This window comes from Gymnoscopelus microlampas, assembly GCF_963454915.1.
Source record: "Gymnoscopelus microlampas genome assembly, chromosome: 1".
Taxonomy (NCBI): Eukaryota; Metazoa; Chordata; class Actinopteri; order Myctophiformes; family Myctophidae; genus Gymnoscopelus; species Gymnoscopelus microlampas.
This window is the reverse complement of record NC_139962.1, coordinates 5522643-5541035: the sequence shown is the minus strand read 5'-3', so window position 1 is coordinate 5541035 and position 18393 is coordinate 5522643. Positions and strand designations below refer to the sequence as shown.

General features: G+C 41.4%; 1 protein-coding gene and 1 long non-coding RNA gene across 3 annotated transcripts in view; both read left to right on the top strand.

Moving 5' to 3' along the window:
* The window catches only part of LOC311046729 (paired amphipathic helix protein Sin3a-like), a 48072-nt gene extending 35166 nt beyond the window's left edge, over window positions 1–12906 (top strand). For both annotated transcript variants that reach the window (XM_084059246.1, XM_084059245.1), the window contains exons 18-22: window positions 463–636; window positions 2361–2453; window positions 3755–3849; window positions 6866–7097; window positions 12506–12906. In XM_084059246.1, the coding sequence (XP_083915372.1) occupies window positions 463–636; window positions 2361–2453; window positions 3755–3849; window positions 6866–7097; window positions 12506–12724 (813 nt within the window). In that variant the 3' untranslated portion in view covers window positions 12725–12906. The remainder of the gene's footprint in view (window positions 1–462; window positions 637–2360; window positions 2454–3754; window positions 3850–6865; window positions 7098–12505) is intronic.
* A 3329-nt stretch (window positions 12907–16235) lies between these two features.
* Window positions 16236–18393, top strand: part of LOC311046781 — a 120228-nt gene continuing 118070 nt past the window's right edge. Inside the window, exon 1 of the long non-coding RNA XR_014600925.1 lies at window positions 16236–16248. This is a non-coding gene — a long non-coding RNA (uncharacterized lncRNA). The remainder of the gene's footprint in view (window positions 16249–18393) is intronic.

The following is an 18393-nucleotide window of genomic DNA, read 5'->3' as shown; positions in this document are numbered from 1 at the left end:
CGTATTTGGCCGCGGACCCCCATCAAAATATTTTGTTCCAGGGACCCCCCCAGAAGCAAATATTTGAGTTACAAATGTTCACTTTAAATATATATATATTCAAAGATTTGCACACATTTTCAAGATTTTCAAAAATAGCAGATATACAAGCTCGTAGCGCGGCTATGAGCTTGTAGATCTGCTATTTTTTAATAGCCCAAAGTGTAAAATAATGATTTTTAGCTCAAATCTTAAAATTCCAGGTCTTAAAGGGTTAACCGTTTTGAGCATGTAGATCTGCTACTGTTGATGTTTTTGAATTTGAATCCTAAAAAATAACGCGTGTCCACCTGACGGAGACGATATATTCGAACACAGTAACGGCATCTAGAACCCTTAATGTTTAGATGCATTGTTTTATCACACAGTATGTATATTTGAATGCAGTAACTGCATCCATAACCCTTTTTTATGTTTTCTCAGCTCCAACACATAGTCAGTGATGACATCTGTATGCGCGTGACGGACCTCTACCTGACTGAAAACACCAACAAGGCCACCGGGGGCGCCCTCTCCACCCAGGCGTCCAGGTCCACCGCAGAATCGGCTTACCAGCGCAAAGCAGAGCAGCTTATGTCTGACGAGAACTGTTTCAAGGTACGTTTACAGAACACCTTCTGGGAATCGGGCATTTGTATCGAAGGTTTAGGTATTTACCTTTTGTGTGATCTGATCCCGTACCTTTCTCTTAACACATTGATTGCCTAGGTCGAGTTAACTCGATATTAGGTATTTTCATTGGTTTAATCTGTGATCGCGCTTGTCTGTTTATTTTTCATCAGCACTTTCGTTTTCCACTTACGTCACACTCACCCGGAGCCGGATGTATAACGCAGATTTCGTTTCCGGGTCACATTGTTTTTCTCCGGTCATTTTCGTCCAGAATAGGGAAAAACGCGTTTTTTCACACGGTTTAAAAAACGAACGGACAGCTCAACTTCTATTTTCTTTGGTCCGGGTGACTAACAGTCATCGTCGTCGTGAATCACATCGTTTTCAGGCCGATCCGGGGATCAGGGATTGGCGAATCATAACATCCGGTGAATGACCGGATGTGACGTGGGCCTGTTTGGGAGGGGGCGAGCGAGGTGATCAATGTGTGGATTCGCTGCTCTCTACTGGTGGAACTGTCGTAGTGCTTAAAACCACAATCAGAGAATTTATTTGAATGAAAAATTACAAAATATATATTTTTTTAAAACACGCAAATTGCTGGCACAGGGGTGAGTACATTATGAATAAACTCTGGCAGTCAATGTGTTAAACCAGATTCATAATTTTATTTATGTGTACATTTTATTTATTCAGGATTTCATGGCATACATGAAAGGGATAGTTCACCCCAAAAAAATACTTTTTTTCTATGGAGACTTGAATTCATGGATATTTCTTTGTTTTTGTCGCATTCCTAAGCCAATAACTTGATGACCAGCGGTATGCGGCGGTTCTAGTAGGAGACACAAAGGAGACTCTTTGTGTCTCCATCCGGAACCGCTGCCGGTCATCAAATTATTGGCTTAGCAATGCGACAAAAACTAAAATATATGGGGTGACTAATCGATAGAAAAAAAAACATTTTAAGGGTGAACTATCCCTTTAAAAAAGAATGTACCTACATTTTTGTAAAACGCCTACATGGGACAGAAGAGAACAGCAATAATATATTGACATACAAATGCTATACCATCACTGTAATGACTGGACAAGAAGTACATAGACAAAGATGTAGAATTAGTACGCCAGTATCATAAGTGTCGACAAATAAATTGCATAATCCTACTCCCAACAAGGAGGGGACAATTATAGATTGCATACCCTGAATCAAGTTATTCAAACACGAAAAACAAAACAACAAACAGATTCCCTCTTTAGATCATTGGTTTTCAAAGTGGGGTCCGGGGACCCCCAGGGGTCCCTGAGGGAGTTCCAGGGGGTCCCCAGCTAAATGATAGATTAGGCACCAAATGGACCCTTGTGGGTCTGTAACTCTGAGAGTGTACAAATGGAACCAAATGGACCCTAACGGGTCCATTTGGTTCCATTTGTACACTCTCAGAGTTAAATTGACATAGATTAATGCACCTAATGCATGTCAAACTGGGGGTCCTTGAAATTAAAATGGTTGAGAATCACTGCTAGAGCCGTAAAAGATCTTCTGTTATGGGGGTCCCTGGCATATCTTTTGAAATGGGGGTCCGCGGGCTAATAAGTGTCAATTTGGGGGTCCTTGACCCCCAAATTGAAGTTTGAGAACCACTGCTTTAGATGGTGCGCTAACAATGCATTTGTCTTATTTGTGGTTTCTTTTTAAATTTTCCCAGTTGATGTTTCTGAAGAGCCGAGGGAGCGTCACGTTGGCCATGGAGCTGCTTGACACAGAAGAGGACAACTCTGATGAGCCAGCAGACACAGAGGTTAGAACAACAGACAACACGCTCTCTCCGCAAACGTGGCTGCAGATAGTGGAGAGTTGTTCCACAGATTCGGGGCCGCGACCGAAAAGGCACGGTCGCCTTTTAGCTTCAGTTGTGTGCGCAGGACTTTCAAGGGCATCTGGTCAGCTGATCTGAGTGGCCTAGTGGAGTCAGGGAGGCTAGATTAAGGTGATATACAGTGCCTTGCAAAAGTATTGACCCCCCTTCACGTTTTCCCACATTTTACAGCCTTATTCAAAAATGTATTAAATTAAATTTTTTTACTCAACATTCTCCACACTGTACCGGTACCCCATAGTGACAAAATAAAAACGTTTTTTTTTTACTCAACATTCTCCACACTATACCCCATAGTGACAAAATAAATTAAAACATTGATTTTCTTGCAAATGCATAAAAAAATGTAAAAGACAAAATCACATGTGCATAATTATTGACCCCCCTTTGCTATGACACTCAAAGTTGAGCTGAAGTGCATCCTGTTTCCACTGATCATCCTTGAGATGTTTCTATAACTTGATTGTAGTCTGCCTATGGTAAATTGATTTGACATCATTTAGAAAGGCACACACATGTCTCTATCAGGTCCCACAGTTAACAGTGCATGTCGGGAGCACAAACCAAGCCATGAGGTCAAAGGAATTGTCTGCGGAGGCACAGATCTGGGAAAGGTTACCAAAAAACTTTCCGCATCATTTGAAGGTCCCAACAAACAGTGGGTCTCCATCAATCGTAAATGCAAGAAATTTGGAACCACCAGGAAATTCCTAGAGCTTTTCACCTAGCCAAACTGAGCAATTGGGGGAAGATGGGTCTGGGGTTCTTGGTCAGGGAGGTGACCAAGAACCCAATAGATACATTTCAAGTTTTCAAAACTTGAAACATTCTGCATAATGAGTACTTTTGCATTTTGAATTGCGGACTTTTTCTTGTAACAGAGTATTTCTATATTGCAGTATTGATACTTTTAGCTTAACCCATTAAGACCGGGGACGCATCTGCGTCTCATTTTAAGATTTCTTTGGGCTATTCAAAAATAGCAGATCTACAAGCTCGTAGCGCGGCACCGAGTGCCGCGCTACGAGCTTGTAGATCTGCTATTTTTGAAAAATCTTGAAAAAATATTTTCCTGATTTTTTTTTTTTTCAAAAAACTGTTGAGATTTAGATTTTTTTTAAGAATCGCCTCAGGTCTTAATTGGTTAATAAGTAAAACATGCGAGTACTTTTCCCACCACTGACATTAACTCATGTCCCCCTCATTGTTATTCCTCCAAACAGAGGTGGTCTGACTATGTGGGCAGATACCTGAACTCAGACTCTGCGTCACCCGAGCTGCGTGAACACCTGGCCCAGAAGCCCGTGTTCCTCCCCAGGTGAGGCCCCAGCTGTGTGTCCCTCTTGTGTGAAACAACCTTAAAGCAACTTCCCTAAAGGCTCTCGGTCAACCAAGCCAGCCAGCCGTGGTGTGTGTGGCTGTGTGGCAAAAACCGTTGACGCGAGCGCCCCCCAAACCAGCTGCCAAATATCGGCTCATTTCTCAGAGCTCTAGAACCAGTGACACCTTTTTTTTTCTTCTTTTTTTTTTTTTGGTTGCACAAGCTCCGACTTTAGAAGCCTTCTCCGTTAATCACAAGTCTCTTTTTTCGTCTCTGAGCGTGTCCTGCCCTAATAAGTTAACGGACAGATACCACCAACGAATGGTTTGGAAAAGGCCTTTAACGATCCATAAACGCCACAGATTTTTAGGTGAAACGCTTGCAGGGGTGGGCGGGTGGGGGGGTTCTCATAGGCTGTGAACTTGAGGAGTTTTATTTTGTCCGTTCTTTTTTTTTTCTTCTTTTTTTTTCAGTTGAACTCCTCGTCTTCACGTTTGAGGATTGCACTTAAAACGGTCATCTTTTTAAAAATAGGGAATTTATTTATGCCTAGATTTGGTTCCTTTTTAACGGGACTCTTTATTTATGATCGTGACTGAGTTTTTATTGGTATTTGGCTCACAAGTTGTGTTTTTGGGGGGGGGGGGGGGGATTTTTGAGCTTAGCTGGACACAATTATTGCAATTATTGAGTCAGTGAGTTATATTTAAAAAAAAAAAAGAGAAAGAAATGTGTTGCTTTCAAATATGTTTTTATGGTGTAGCTGGAGACCGAGATGCTTAAAAGTCAAGCAAAAACAAATGGGTTCCACTTCTGTCTGTTATTGTTTTTTTTTGTTTGTTTATTTTGTCACAACAGTAATCTTTCTACTTTTGACATTGGTCTGAGACTGAATGGCGATGGCCCTTTTTCTAATTCATTTTTCTATAGTGAATTTGTCCATAACTATGAGTAAAAAGAATACAAAGTGAAGTCCTGGTTTTCTTAGCTACCGTAAATCATGCCCTATGTTTGTGATTGATTGTATTCATATGAAAAAAAAAAACATCTTGTATTGTGACTCTATTTAATCACTGTTTAAGACAAATATAAATGTTTCAAATGTTCCATTTTGTTTGAGTGCTCTATTTGATGTGTGTAATAATAATTTGCAGTGGAATACAGTGCACTCCCGTTGCAACTATTCTCTTTTTTTGGTTTCGTTGTGGTGGGGTGACGTTTTTTCTTTTCCTTATTTTTTCTACAAGTTCACGACAATGACGAGTATTATTAAAAAATAATAAATAAGTCTTAACGAGGAAAAGCCAAGCACACAGAACGAACAGCAACACTTGTACAGAGAGAAAGAGGAAGCAGGGCTTTGTAAATAAAATGATGGTCTGAATTGTATTGTTGAAATGTTTTTGGTGTATTTCTTTCTTCTCGACAACGTTGCAGAGAGTTTTGCATGGAGGTTGTGTGATGATGATGACCGTCTCGTTGTTAACATCAAAGCCTCGTCTTTGTCTTTGGTCGTCGATGCTTGTTGACATGTCGTTTTTGTTTTTTTTTGTTTTTGTTTTTTGAGATGGCTGTCCATTATCATAAACATTTCAGTAGACTTTTGATTTTTTTTATTGAATTTTTTTAACCACTTAAACCCTATTTTAGTTGAGCAGGGGGGGTCCCCCAGGGCTCTGTACTCGGTCCTCTAGTGTTTCCCTCAACTACCAAATCTATACCGAAAATAAGCCGATCTACAAGCTCACAACACGATCGCGTTGTGAGCTTGTAGATCGGCTTATTTTCCGCCGGATGTTCACCCCCCCCCCAGAATAGGGATGCAAAATGGTTCAAGTGGTTAAAAAAGACACACAGGGGGAAGAAAAAAATCATATTTGTTTAACACCGTTGCATAAATCTGGTACATGTCTGACTATGATTTATCAGTGGTTTCACCTGCATTTTGCTTTTTGTTTTGTTTTCCCTCATATATATCAAATCTATGAGAGGTAAGCAGCACAAGAATAGACGTAACCCTTCTCTGCAAAAAAACAACAACAACAACGACCCTTTCAACAGCAGTGTAAAACCCAGCTGTTTGTTTTTTACACTTCAGTTTTGGTCTTCATTGCATGGCTCATACATAACACTCTGTACATTGTCAGTGACGGTATGTCCGCATCAAAGTTATATCTTTTTTTCCCAACTCATAACTCTTCTCTGGATTGATTGGTTAATCCATTTGGCAGCAAATATAAAAATGTTGTTTCTCCCATTTTTATTTTGAAATTGGCCTCACTGTTATGTCTTTTAAAGTGGAGCCCTGAATGCAAAAAAAAAATATGCTTCACGGTCTCACAGTCCTCGCTCACCTGTACTGTCTGCGGTAAGTACACATTTAAACCTTTCATTCAAAAAAGCGGGGTGAATTAATTCCACTTTTTTTTTTTAATGCTTGCACAAAAATTTGGATCTCAAAAATCCGACGAAAATAAAAAATAAAATCAATGTTTTGCCAAAGCAATATTTTTTAAAGAGTTTGAACCAGAACGGAAGTGCACTGTACAGAAATATTATTACTACTGCTGCCTCTGCTGCTCCTTATAGATCAACATTTTCCACGAATGATTTGACTCCCTATCTCTAATTCTGTTTCTCGGTGAGTTGCTATGCATGACGGGTATCCCAAAAAAAAAAGGAAGAACAAAAACTTGTTTAAAGGGACAGTCCTCTCAAATTTTATTTTCATTATTACTGTCAAATCAATGTACTACTTATTTGTGTTGCCAAAATTTTTAATCATACATATTGTCAAGCGCAAAATACATAACCGTAGCATTGTATAGTATGCCGAAGAGGGGAGGGGGTTAGAAATTTGTGCGAACTTTCCCTGTATAAACGTGCCGTTTTATTATTATTTGATGATGATGTGGGGGTTTTTAAATTGCACAAGTGGATTTTTACGTTTTTTTTTTCTTCTCCCGGTGTCGGACGGCGTACTTATGGCGGCCTATCTGCTCTTGGTCATCAGGAACTTGCGGAGAATAAGGAAGTGCCAGCGAGGGTGGGAACGACTCCAGCAGGAGAAGATGTTGACCAAGGGCTCCTCCTCCTCGTCGGACGATAAGTCTCAGGAGGACGCCGGTGGTGGCAGTGAGCTCAAGATGGAATGCATGTTCAAGCTCAACTCGTACAAGATGGTGTACGTGTGCAAGTCAGAGGACTACATGTACAGGCACACGGCGCTGACCCGGGCTCATCAGGTAGGGCATGATCTATTGCAGTGGTTCTCAAACTTTTCCGTGCCAAGGACCCCCAAATAGACACTTATTAGCCCGCGGACCCCCATTTGAAAAGATAAGCCAGGGACCCCCATAATAGAAGATTTTTTACGGCTCTCTAGCAGTGATTTTCAACCATTTTAATTTCAAGGACCCCCAGTGTGACATGCATTAGGGCTACGGACCCCCATTTAATGGCATGTATGTCTCTGGGACCCCAATTCATATTGTAAAATCAATGTTAATTTAACTCTGAGAGTGTACAAATGGAACCAAATGGACCCTAACGGGTCCATTTGGTTCCATTTGTACACTCTCAGAGTTACAGACCCATAAGGGTCCATTTGGTGCCTAATCTATCATTTAGCTGGGGACCCCCTGGAACTCCCTCAAGGACCCCTGGGGGTCCCCGGACCCCACTTTGAGAACCAATGATCTATTGTTCCAATGTCAAATCAAAAGGTCCACACATAGATATGGTTCAGACTGCAGGTGAATCCACTTTGTTTATTTAATCTGATCTTTAGGACTGACTAGAGTTTCTCAAATTCTGGTCGAACCCGATCCGACGTTTTTTTTTTGGGGCCGGGCCCAAAATCTATGCAAATTAGTCGGACTGCCCCTAACGGCCTAACGGTAAGGCCAACGGAAATGGCAGTGATGTGTTGGATGCAGCTCAAAGCGAACTTTACTCAGGTATCTAGTTTGTCGCCGTCCAACCTTCCTAGCCCGTGTTATTAAAGAGAAACGGGCGACAATGGCCAAAACTCTATCTTTTTTTGTTTGTTTTCAAAATGTTTTGGCCATTATCTCTGTAATGGAAGGTCCAATTTGCTCAGTTTAAAGCTTGTCGGATGCGTGACTTTTAGGACATTAAGCACACCACCTTTCGGGTTTTACGGGTTTTCGGGCCCAAAAGTATGGTAATTGTTCGGGCCGAGCTCGAACCTTAACTCTTTCATTGCCAGATTTATTTCAGACTGTGTCGTCCCAGTGCCAGGAAAATGGTGCATTTTTCCTCCGTTTGATTTTTAACATTGAAGTGAATGGAGCAGCAATTTTTTGGATAACATTATCTCCTAGTTGCTTTGAGATAAACAAAAAAAAAGAAAAAAAAAAAAATGAAAACATTTACTTTTTTCTTTTTTTTTAATAATTCCTGTTTTTCCGTCATTGGCCATGATAGCCATAGTACCATCGGACGGGAATCAAAGAGTCAAAGAGTTAATTTTCAGGCCCGTTGAGACGAATCCGAGTCTCGTAGAATCAAATGGTGACTCCCAGGTTAGCAAACAGCGTCATCATCATCAAAACACAAAATCGCGTCATTCTCATCATTGTGAGAAGTTAAGACACTGGCATGGTCATGCGTCTTTAGTCTTCCTCAGAGGAAGAACCTTTTGTTTAAGACGTCATTGCTGCTGCTGCTGCTGCAAAAAGTCCTTCAAACGGGAGCTAGTTGGTGTGTGGATCTTTTGTCTGACCTTGTGTTTAAGGCAGCAGCTTTTTAGTTAAGGTTTTTGGAGGGATGTGCGTGTCGTGTTGTTGATTTAGTCCAAAGGGTTTGGCCCAATCAACTCACCACAACTTAGATTAAAGCCAGCTGCATAATCAAAGAGAGGTGAACATCCGCACTCACGAAATAACTTTCAAACGTATTTGAACGCAAGCTGCAGTCAGTAGTCACAGAAACGGAGTAACATTTGCAAACTGTTGAGAGTCCAGAGGCAGCGTCCCGTGGTACTTTATCCATGTGTTCTTCAGCCAAAGCCTGCGGTTGTTTGCCGTTGATGGAGTCACCACTTCAAATTAGCCAGTCTTGTATTTAGAATATATATATTGATACAAATAACATACTGTCATCATTTGTTTCCACGCAGAGTTGAGTTGCGGCGGTCAACGTTGAGTTTTCCAATCAATTCTGACAATAGACTTTATTCATCTTGACATGGCAAGACTTTTAAAGGTGGTGTAAGGGATATGTTTTGGTTAAAATGTTATTTTTTTTTGTTAAAGTTAAAGACAAGACCTGAAGCCGATTCTACAAATGTTTTCTAAATCCCAACAGTATTCTGAGAAAAAAAAAACCATATGTTTCTATATCAGTGTTGCTCAAACTTTTTCATGTCAAGGACCCACAAAATGATATGTATTTGGCCGCGGACCCCCATCTCAAAATATTTTGTTCCAGGGACCCCCCAGAAGCAAAGATTTGAGTTAAAAATGTTCGCTTTTAAACAATATGTATTCAAAGATGTGCACACATTTTTTCACGATTTAAATAAAATAGCAGATCTAGTGCCGCGCTATAAGCTTGTAGATCTGCTATTTTTGAATAGCCAAAGTGTAAAATAAGGCGCTTTTTTTTTTAGCTCAAATCAAAAAGTGACACAGATGCATTCCAGGTCTTAATGGGTTAATAATTCGTCCAATCAAGAGAGAGCAAGGGAACCCATTCATCAGCTTAAATTTTGATAGTGTTCCAGTTCCAACTTTGTCTGCTCATTTTGTTTGTTTCATCACTTTAAATGTAACTTGTTTTGAATCGTTTATCCTGTATGAGTTCCTTCTCCTGAGTGGATGAGATTGGTATCCCGACCTGAAAATGTATTTTCTGTTTAGTAAAGAGCTGGAGAGACGGGGAATGACCCCCCTGTTACTGAACAAACACTCTATAGCAATAATTACCATGGGAATACAGAGATATTTAACACCTGCTGTAGCAAATGAATGATAGTGATATTTCATAGACGCCCCAAAAACACATGCTATGCCTTGAAAGCCTCAATCAGTGATTTCTTCTCCTGGTTGGTAGTGTGTATAACAGCAGGGACAATATTACTAAAACATCATAATGTTACATATTGTGTTAAGTAATACGTTAAACAAGAAGTGAATGGATTAGCACATCTTCGGATCATGATATCTTGGGTTCTGAACGTTTTTTTAAAAAACAACACGTCATTGGCACGTTGCGCCATTGCGGTAAAACACGTCAAACACGCCAAAGGCACTCAATGAATTAACACACCCACTGCCAGGTATTATTCATTCATTCATTCATCCATCCATCCGCTACTTTTTTACCTTATTTTGAATTTCCACTGAGAGCCACGGAAGCCACGTTGTGGACACGGATGTAAACCAAAGCTGTCTGGGGGGGGGGGGGGGGGGGGTCTCGTCTATCCACCGGAACAAAAAGATTGCTACCGCCATCGTCCATTCTGATGTTATCAGCAGTTGAATATGGCTTGTTTTCAACGAAAAAAAGAAGAGATCCGAGCTAAATGTGTATTTCTGCATCTCATAACATGGGAGTGGATGGAGCGACTTTTTTTTTGGGACGATGTCATTTCGGCTCCTATCATTCTCCTGCAGTCAAGGGATCATTCATAGGTTAGCGGAGAGCGCCCTCTAGCTTCATTTCTAAATGTTTTTTTTTAATTGACGGAGATCTCCGTCAATAGCAGGGTATGTGTTAAATATTTAGGAATCCGTGCTAGTGTGTGTGTGTGTGTGTGAGGGGGGGGGGGGGCTCCTTTCATGCTGTTTCACAAATCTCACATTGGCCATACAAACATTTTCAGTTGTTCATTTTGCTTTAAGCCATTAAGACCTGGAACGCATCTGTGTCATTTTTTTATTTGAGCTAAAGAGGCATTATTTTACACTTTGGCTATTGAAAAAAGCAGATATACAAGCTCATAGCAAGCTTGTAGATCTGCTATTTTTGAAAGATTTTGAAAATGTGTGCAAATCTTTGAATATATATATATATATATGTTAGAAGGAAATTGGCATTCGTTGGGAAATTGGAAAGGTATGCTTGTTTTTAGGCGCGGGGCTTCGGCGTGAGACGGGGCTTTGATGCGAGGCGGTGGAGCGCTGAAAATAAAATGGATAATATGAGAGAAATGTTCTATGACAGGTTGGATAATGAAGCGGTTAGCCACACTGAGCAGAGTAACGCTGTATTTTTAACTCGCGAGACGGTGCTAATAGTTATTGTCCATGACGGAGGCGCGCCGACTCACCAGACCTTGAGGCCGAGGAGGCGCGCCGGAGCGCCTCCAGGCGCGAATGCCCGTTTCGACCGGCCGATGGTCTGCTAGTCGACTCGGCGCCGTCCGAGTTGTAAACCGATAGGGGGAGAATAGATCTTTTCATGGGTTACTATCCACGACACGCTAATTAGTGTGCGTGCGTGTGTGTGTGTGTGTGTGTGTGTGGGGGGGGGGGCTCTAGTGTGGCTTGCATTGCCCTCTAGTGTTGGTTCTACAGAATTGCCTGGTGTGTTGATTACGTAGACAGATTAACGTCACCAGTCGCAATCAAGGTGAATCGATAACAAAGGGGGAAGCGAGGGGGGTGAAAACGAGCGCTCCTTTTTCAATTTCACTGGTTTTCCAATTTCCCTGTAACATATATATATATTTAATATATATATATTAAATATATATATTAATATATATAGTGAATATATATATATATCTATATATATATACAATTTGAATCCTGCGCCATGTCGGTTGTCTGTATGTATGTATGTAGCCAGTGTGACGTAATCTGACATCACGCCAGTGTGACGTAATCTGACATCACGCCAGTGTGACGTACAGCATGTTGTCAGTATGTTTGTCAGTATGTTGTATGTACGTTGCATCACTCCGAATATGGACACAACGCCAGTGTGACGTAATCTCACGACAGCATGACATCACGCATGACATCACATCCTACCTATAAATTCTAGGATGCCGTCAGATCGCACCAGTTCGACGGCTTCCATAGTGGGTTTTGGTCATTGGAGAGGTGATGCACGTCACCTCTTTCTGAAGTGGGAACTTTCAAAGCCTGCCGTGGATTTAGGAGAGCACAAAACTCTCTCTCACACTGTGAGGTGCCTGTAAGGTGGCACTGCAAAGTGAACGACGCGTCACGCTAGACGTTCGGGCCGCGTAGCGGCCCGAACTTCTAGTATATATACAAATGAGCAATTCCTGTGCACTTCTGGAATGGAGGAGGTGCTGGCCTGGGTAAGCAGGTAATGTATCAGACAGGTGAGATGAGGCCGCACACTCCAATGATGAGATGGACTTTTATATTTTCATTGCTTTTATTTGTGCACATAGTGCAAATCTTTGCTACTGGGGGTCCATATTTTGAGATGGGGGGTCGGCAGCCAAATGCATTTAATGTTGGGGGTCCTTGACAAGTTTGAGCACCACCGACATAGAAACATCAGAATACTGTTGGGATTCAGAAGACATTTTGTAGAATCGGCTTTGTAGAATGGGCTTCAGGTCTCAATGGGTTAATCACGGGATGATGACCCTCACTGTTCTCTGTGTTTACCCCCCCCCCCCCCCCCCTCCTTGTCTCTCCTCCAGTCACAGCAGCGGGTCAACACTCGCTACCACAGACGCTTCCAGCGCTTCCTGGACTCCTGGGCGGACGAGCACGTGAGCAGCGACATGGCGGCCGTCAACCGCAAGTGGCTGATGGGCGAGGGCCGCGAGGGCCTGGTGAACTGCACCACCACCTCCACGCCCGAGGTCCTGCATTACCACAACATTAACAAGTACCGGGTCAAGTATGGAGGACTATAATGATCAGTAACTCAACCACCAAACCGTGACTTTTTACCTTTTACTATCACACACACACATCACACCACATTACACCAACACACCACAGGGTGGCGACGCAGCAAAAAGAGAGACTGCCTGGTGCATTTGTATTCTATGTAATTGGTGTGGTTGGTTTCTATTTTGTCAGGTCTGTCTGGACTCCGTTGCCAAACGTTTTTTGGGAGGAAGGGTGGGTTGGGGGGGGGGGGGGGGTTTCGGATTTTTTCCATGAAAACCACCCGACTCCACGATGTGTTTTATTTGCCACTTATTGAATATAAATATTAGTTGACAGATTCAGAAAGTTAGTGTCCATACCGCAGCAGTCCGTCTGTGAGGCATATGCGATGTTCTAGTAATTTAAATAGCCGTTATCCAGGCAGCGTGATGATGGACAAATGCACCTATATATCTTGTAGATCTTTTATTGAGAATGTTCAATACAGAGAAAAAGCAAGGACCTTTTCGGCTCCGATAACTAGAGTTGGGATCCTTTTTAGGATTTGGACCCTTACGGGTCCATTTGGTTCCATTTGTACACTCTCAGAGTTATGGTCGGTCCTTGAATGTTTTACGTTTTGAGACCCACCGGTATTGTAATTGTATAGCAGACATGAAGTCCAACATAACCAGCTCTGACAGTGTGACAAAAAAAACGGCTCCGGAAACCGCTTCCAAATGCGATGGAACCGAATCCGGGTTCCTTTAATGTTGGATCCGATTCCTCCAGGTTCCCGATCCCGAACCCTACCGATAAACGCCTGCTGTGTTTAACCATTTCAGAAAAGCCACCCGGCCCACGCGAGTGACAGCGAACTTAACCTCGGTTCACGAGGAGCGCTTTAGCGAACTTGGGCGTGTTTGTACAAAGAGCGAGAAAATGAACCCCACCGTGTAGCGTGCCGAGCGCCGATTTCTGCTTCGGTCGTACGGCGGGAGCATGATTTTAGGTCAGTTGGTTCTCAAAAGTGTGGGGTCCAGGCCCAGGGGACCCTCAGGGTTCCTTGAAGGGGTTTCCCTAAATATATGGACCCTTACGGGTCTGTGATTCTGAGAGTTGCAGATGAAATGTAAACGTTTTGAGAGCCACTGAATTAGGCGTTTTTAGGCCACAAAGTGGATCCAACGCTTCCGTGTCGTGACATCTGTGAAAGTGTATTTGTTCTAAAGGACAGTGGTTCTCAACCTGTGGATCGGGACCACCAGGGGGGTCCCCACATGATTAGTGTGGGGGGGGGGGGGTCCCAGATGACAGTGATGTTACTATTTAAGGACTTTTAAGACCATTTCAATACCTAAAAAGAATAAGAAAAAAAACGCCATAACTGCATCAAAAGTAATCAACAAACTATACTATAAGAAAAATAGCCGATCTGCAAGCTCACAACGCCTTGCAGTGCGAGGCACTGTGAGCTTGTAGATCAGCCATTTTCATGATATTTATCTGTGGAACCAAGTCAAACAAAATGGCAATGCCTCAACTCCTACAATTCCTGTGCTTGTCAGGGTGGGGGGTCCCCACTGTTCAAATATAATTATTTTGGGGGGTCCCCAGTTCAAATATGATTATCTTGTGGGGTCCACAGTTCAAATATTATTATTTTGGGGGGTCCCCACTTCAAATAATATGATTATTTTGGGGGGGTCGCGGCCTGAAAAAGGTTGAGAACCACTGCCACGAGGACATGGAGCTGCTGTTTTCGGCGTCCAACTGTAAATTGTACAGTCTGTGAATGTTTTCCTTTCGGTGACAAGGGCAATAGTGCACTATTATACCCACACCTCTGGTTCTACTGCTGGGTAGATTATTACGGCAATAAAACAAATGCCAGTCAAGTGTATCAAATACAATAAGTTCTGACTTCCCAAACATTTTCTTGTAAATAGGTTGTTTATATAGTCCTTTTTTCTTTTTTTAAAATGAGAGATGTTCATTGATGTGTAGCGTACATTAACTAAAACTAGTTCTATCGATCTTTAGCTAGAGATTGCAGAAAAAAATATATTAAGAAAATGCAAACATTTTAAATACTGTTTTTACCAAAGGATGTTCATTTATTAGAGGCTGTCTTTTTTCCCCCTTTGTGGTCTGTTGTGTCGAGTCGTGTCCTAATGTCTTCTAGTTCTTCTAGTAACTTTTTTCATTCTCTTTGATGAAATGATGTTTTTTTTTTGTACATGTCGCAAGGCAGCAGTGTCTTTTCTTCCTCACTCCTCTGTCTTCTGTCGTTTTTGTAGTTCTTATGATCATTGAATGTAGCCAAGCAACAACAACGTTATGCTTTTGAAAGTATATGTTTTATCAGCACTCTCTTCTCTCTTACTGATATGTACATTTTTGCCTCCCTATATTTTGTAAAGTCGACGGGACGGGTCATGAAATCCCGTAGGTCAAAAAGCTAGAGTTGTTATGGTCTCACAGTGTAATGCCTATCAAATAGTTCTTGTTTTGTTTTTGTAAAAAAAAAAAAAGAAATAATAATAATCCACCCAAAAAATGTCAACTATCCCCCAATAGGATGAGCATCCATTTCCAGTCAATGAGTTGTAAAGTACATGTGAATGTCAGCCATGAAATATCTCTACACTTTTGGCATAAAGGAAAAAAAAGCAATAATTACGTCAACTGCAAAGTTTGTATTTTTTTGCTGAAATACAAATGTGAATATCTTTTAGAAGAGAGAAATAAGTCGAGCAAGAAATTATTACTCACTCTCGAACCCCAGCGCCCCTCCCATTCTGGGTGGGGCGAACATTACGAGAGAATGGCAGATCTACAAGCTCACACGGCGTCGTATCGTGGCGTGTCGTCTGCTAGAGCATCACAGTGTGTTTCTTTCCCTGACCATGATCTTATTTATATACCATCTGTTTACACAAGTGTCTCAGTTTGTCTTCAAACTGGACACGACCCAAACACCCTGCAATAAAGCGGATCTATACAAGGTCAGGAGAGTGTTAACATTACGGTGTGAGAATACATTAGCAGCCCTCTTCCCAACGACTGCGTGCCTGGTGTACCGAAAACCGCAGATCTACAAGCTCACAGCGTGTGAGTAAGTAAGAATAAATCGCCCCTGCAGCCACTTAAACCATCCGTATATTCTAGGGAAAACTTTCGCTGAGAATAGCCAATCGACAAGCTCACACAACGTCGTGGACGCTTGTGGATCGGCTATTTTCTGCTGAAAGTTGTGAGCTTGTCGATTTTCTATTTTTATTTCTCTGCTAAGATATTTAATGTAAGAGCGAAAACAGAAATGTCTCTAGTTTGGATCCCTGAGAGACTCCAGGTCAGCCTCGTAGTAGGGTTTAACTTAAGTGGTTAGATTTCCTAACAAAACATTGGATTTAACAATTTGAAGGAACTCCTTTAAGGCAACTTGTCAACATAACCAGCTGTAGACAATCTTTGAACAGTTTATAACTTGGTTTTTATTTTTTTATATTTACCGTTGTTTAATATTGGAAATAACCACAGGAAGTAGTGGGGGAGCTGGATTGTACATAAAAGTGTTTGTACCCTATTCTATGTCTCTACTGTTGTCTGCTCTTACCTTTGATGATGTTGTACATTAGTGTAGTATGGTGTTTGGCATTAAAGTATCCTTTGAATAGACTGACATGTAGTTGTCCTTTATGTGTGTTTTTTGATTCTTTCCCACATTCACTTAATGTGGCCCGCAGTTTAATATCGGAATACTGATATATTATTGATTTCAGCTGTTACAATTCCAAACATGCAAACATGACCGGCTTTAATTACTTCAGTCTATATTAGTAGCTTAATGACTAGTATTAAAACATGTTATGTATTTTTGATGTCTAATGTATTTGTATTTAGGTTCATAAAGTTAACATACCGTAAGTATAACTAAATGCATTTCAAATTAAATAAAAGAAATTACTTTTCGGGATTCCAATGAAAAAATAGCAAAAAAAATCAGGATCCAATTAAAAAATAGCAAAAATAGCAGATCAGCTATTTTTTATGCTACTTTTGTGTGACATAGAATGCCGAAGTACAGCATTAATTTATGAAAAAAGTTAAAATACAGAGATAAGAGTTGTCTGCCCGACAGTATATGCAATGTGGCCCTCTGGAGTGAGTTTGGAATTATAGTGGCCCTCCATCCTCAAAGTTGGCCACCCCTGGTTTATAATATAAACAATATTATTGTTAATCATATCAACTCTAGCTTTACTGTTCTGGGTGTGTCATAATATCCGAACATGCGGCGGGAAAAAAAAGGTGATCTTCAAGCGTGCGATTTTCTGGGTCGGCAATTTTTCGAAAGTTTCTGGATCGGCAATTTTTGGCGATGACAATTTCTGCGGACTGGATCAAGTTTAGACCCCTGGGGGACTCGGGTCAACACAGTATATAGGGTTTAAGTTGTTAAACACAGTGACACTTTGGTAGAGTTTTGGGTTGTGTATTTACCTTGTCTTGATGTAATTATTACAATTGGTCAGATATCTTGCTTCGTTGCTCCATTCATTAGAAATTGATCATCCAAAAACCGTGTCTTCATTGACAAGCGGTACGGTTTTGCACAAATGAGCGCAAACAAAGCTGATTTGGAACCCATAAGGTTAATAGTTTTTGCCCTCCTTTTTTGTGTAGTAACAGGAATTTGGTTTGGCTCCTCCCCTTTCTTAGTCTACGTCCTCCCGGGTTCCTTCAGTGTTTATTCCTACTAACAACAACACTGCATGTTTAGGGCAGTAGTGTGTTTATTCCTACTAACAACGCTACTACATGTTTAGGGCAGTAGTGTGTTTATTCCTACTAACAACGCTACTACATGTTTAGGGCAGTAGTGTGTTTATTCCTACTAACAACGCTACTACATGTTTAGGGCAGTGGTGCTGACAGTTAGCGCGATCTGTCTTGAGAGATTAACACAACAACCTGGTACAGCATTTTAGTTTTTTCTGCAGACCCAGTCTTCCTAATACAAATAGCTAAATGAGCATGTTGCTATGAAAAATGTATTAATTGCTGTACTGCACTGTGTTTTGTGATGTTATATATTGGCAGATTTTGCTTTGTTTGCGCTTGTTTATGTGCTAAAAGAGTGACTTTGAGAGAAGATGACACCGGAGCAGCTCGGACAATTAAGCCTCTTTTATTAATGGACCCGCTCCTGTGATGCACCAGACCTGCCTTAAATCTGTCTGAGGAGCGGTGGAACTCCTTTTGTTCTCAGTGACTTTGAGAGGTTTTGCTATCGTGTCATTAGGCTCTAAGCTCAGCAGCCATATTGGAAAGAAAATGGTCCGCTTCCTTACTTCCTTCACAGGTCTTACCAATGATACTAATGAAGGCTCTGTTCCATTCTGGTCAAACAGGGTGCTGATATTGTTGCATGTTGGCTCACTGGGAACACTCTGCTACACCAGTGGGTCATGGTTCCTTGAGGGGGTTCCAAATGGCCCCTTACGGGTGTGTAACTCTGAGAGTGTACGAATAGAACCAAATGGACCCTTAAGGGTCCATTTGGTTCCATTTGTACACTCAGACTTATGGGGGTCCTTGAAATTTAAAAGTTTGAGAACTACTGTGCTACACTAAATGGAACGGAGCCTAAAAAAACATGCATAGAGCATATTCAATGTGTTGACTGTTTTTGGATGATCAGATT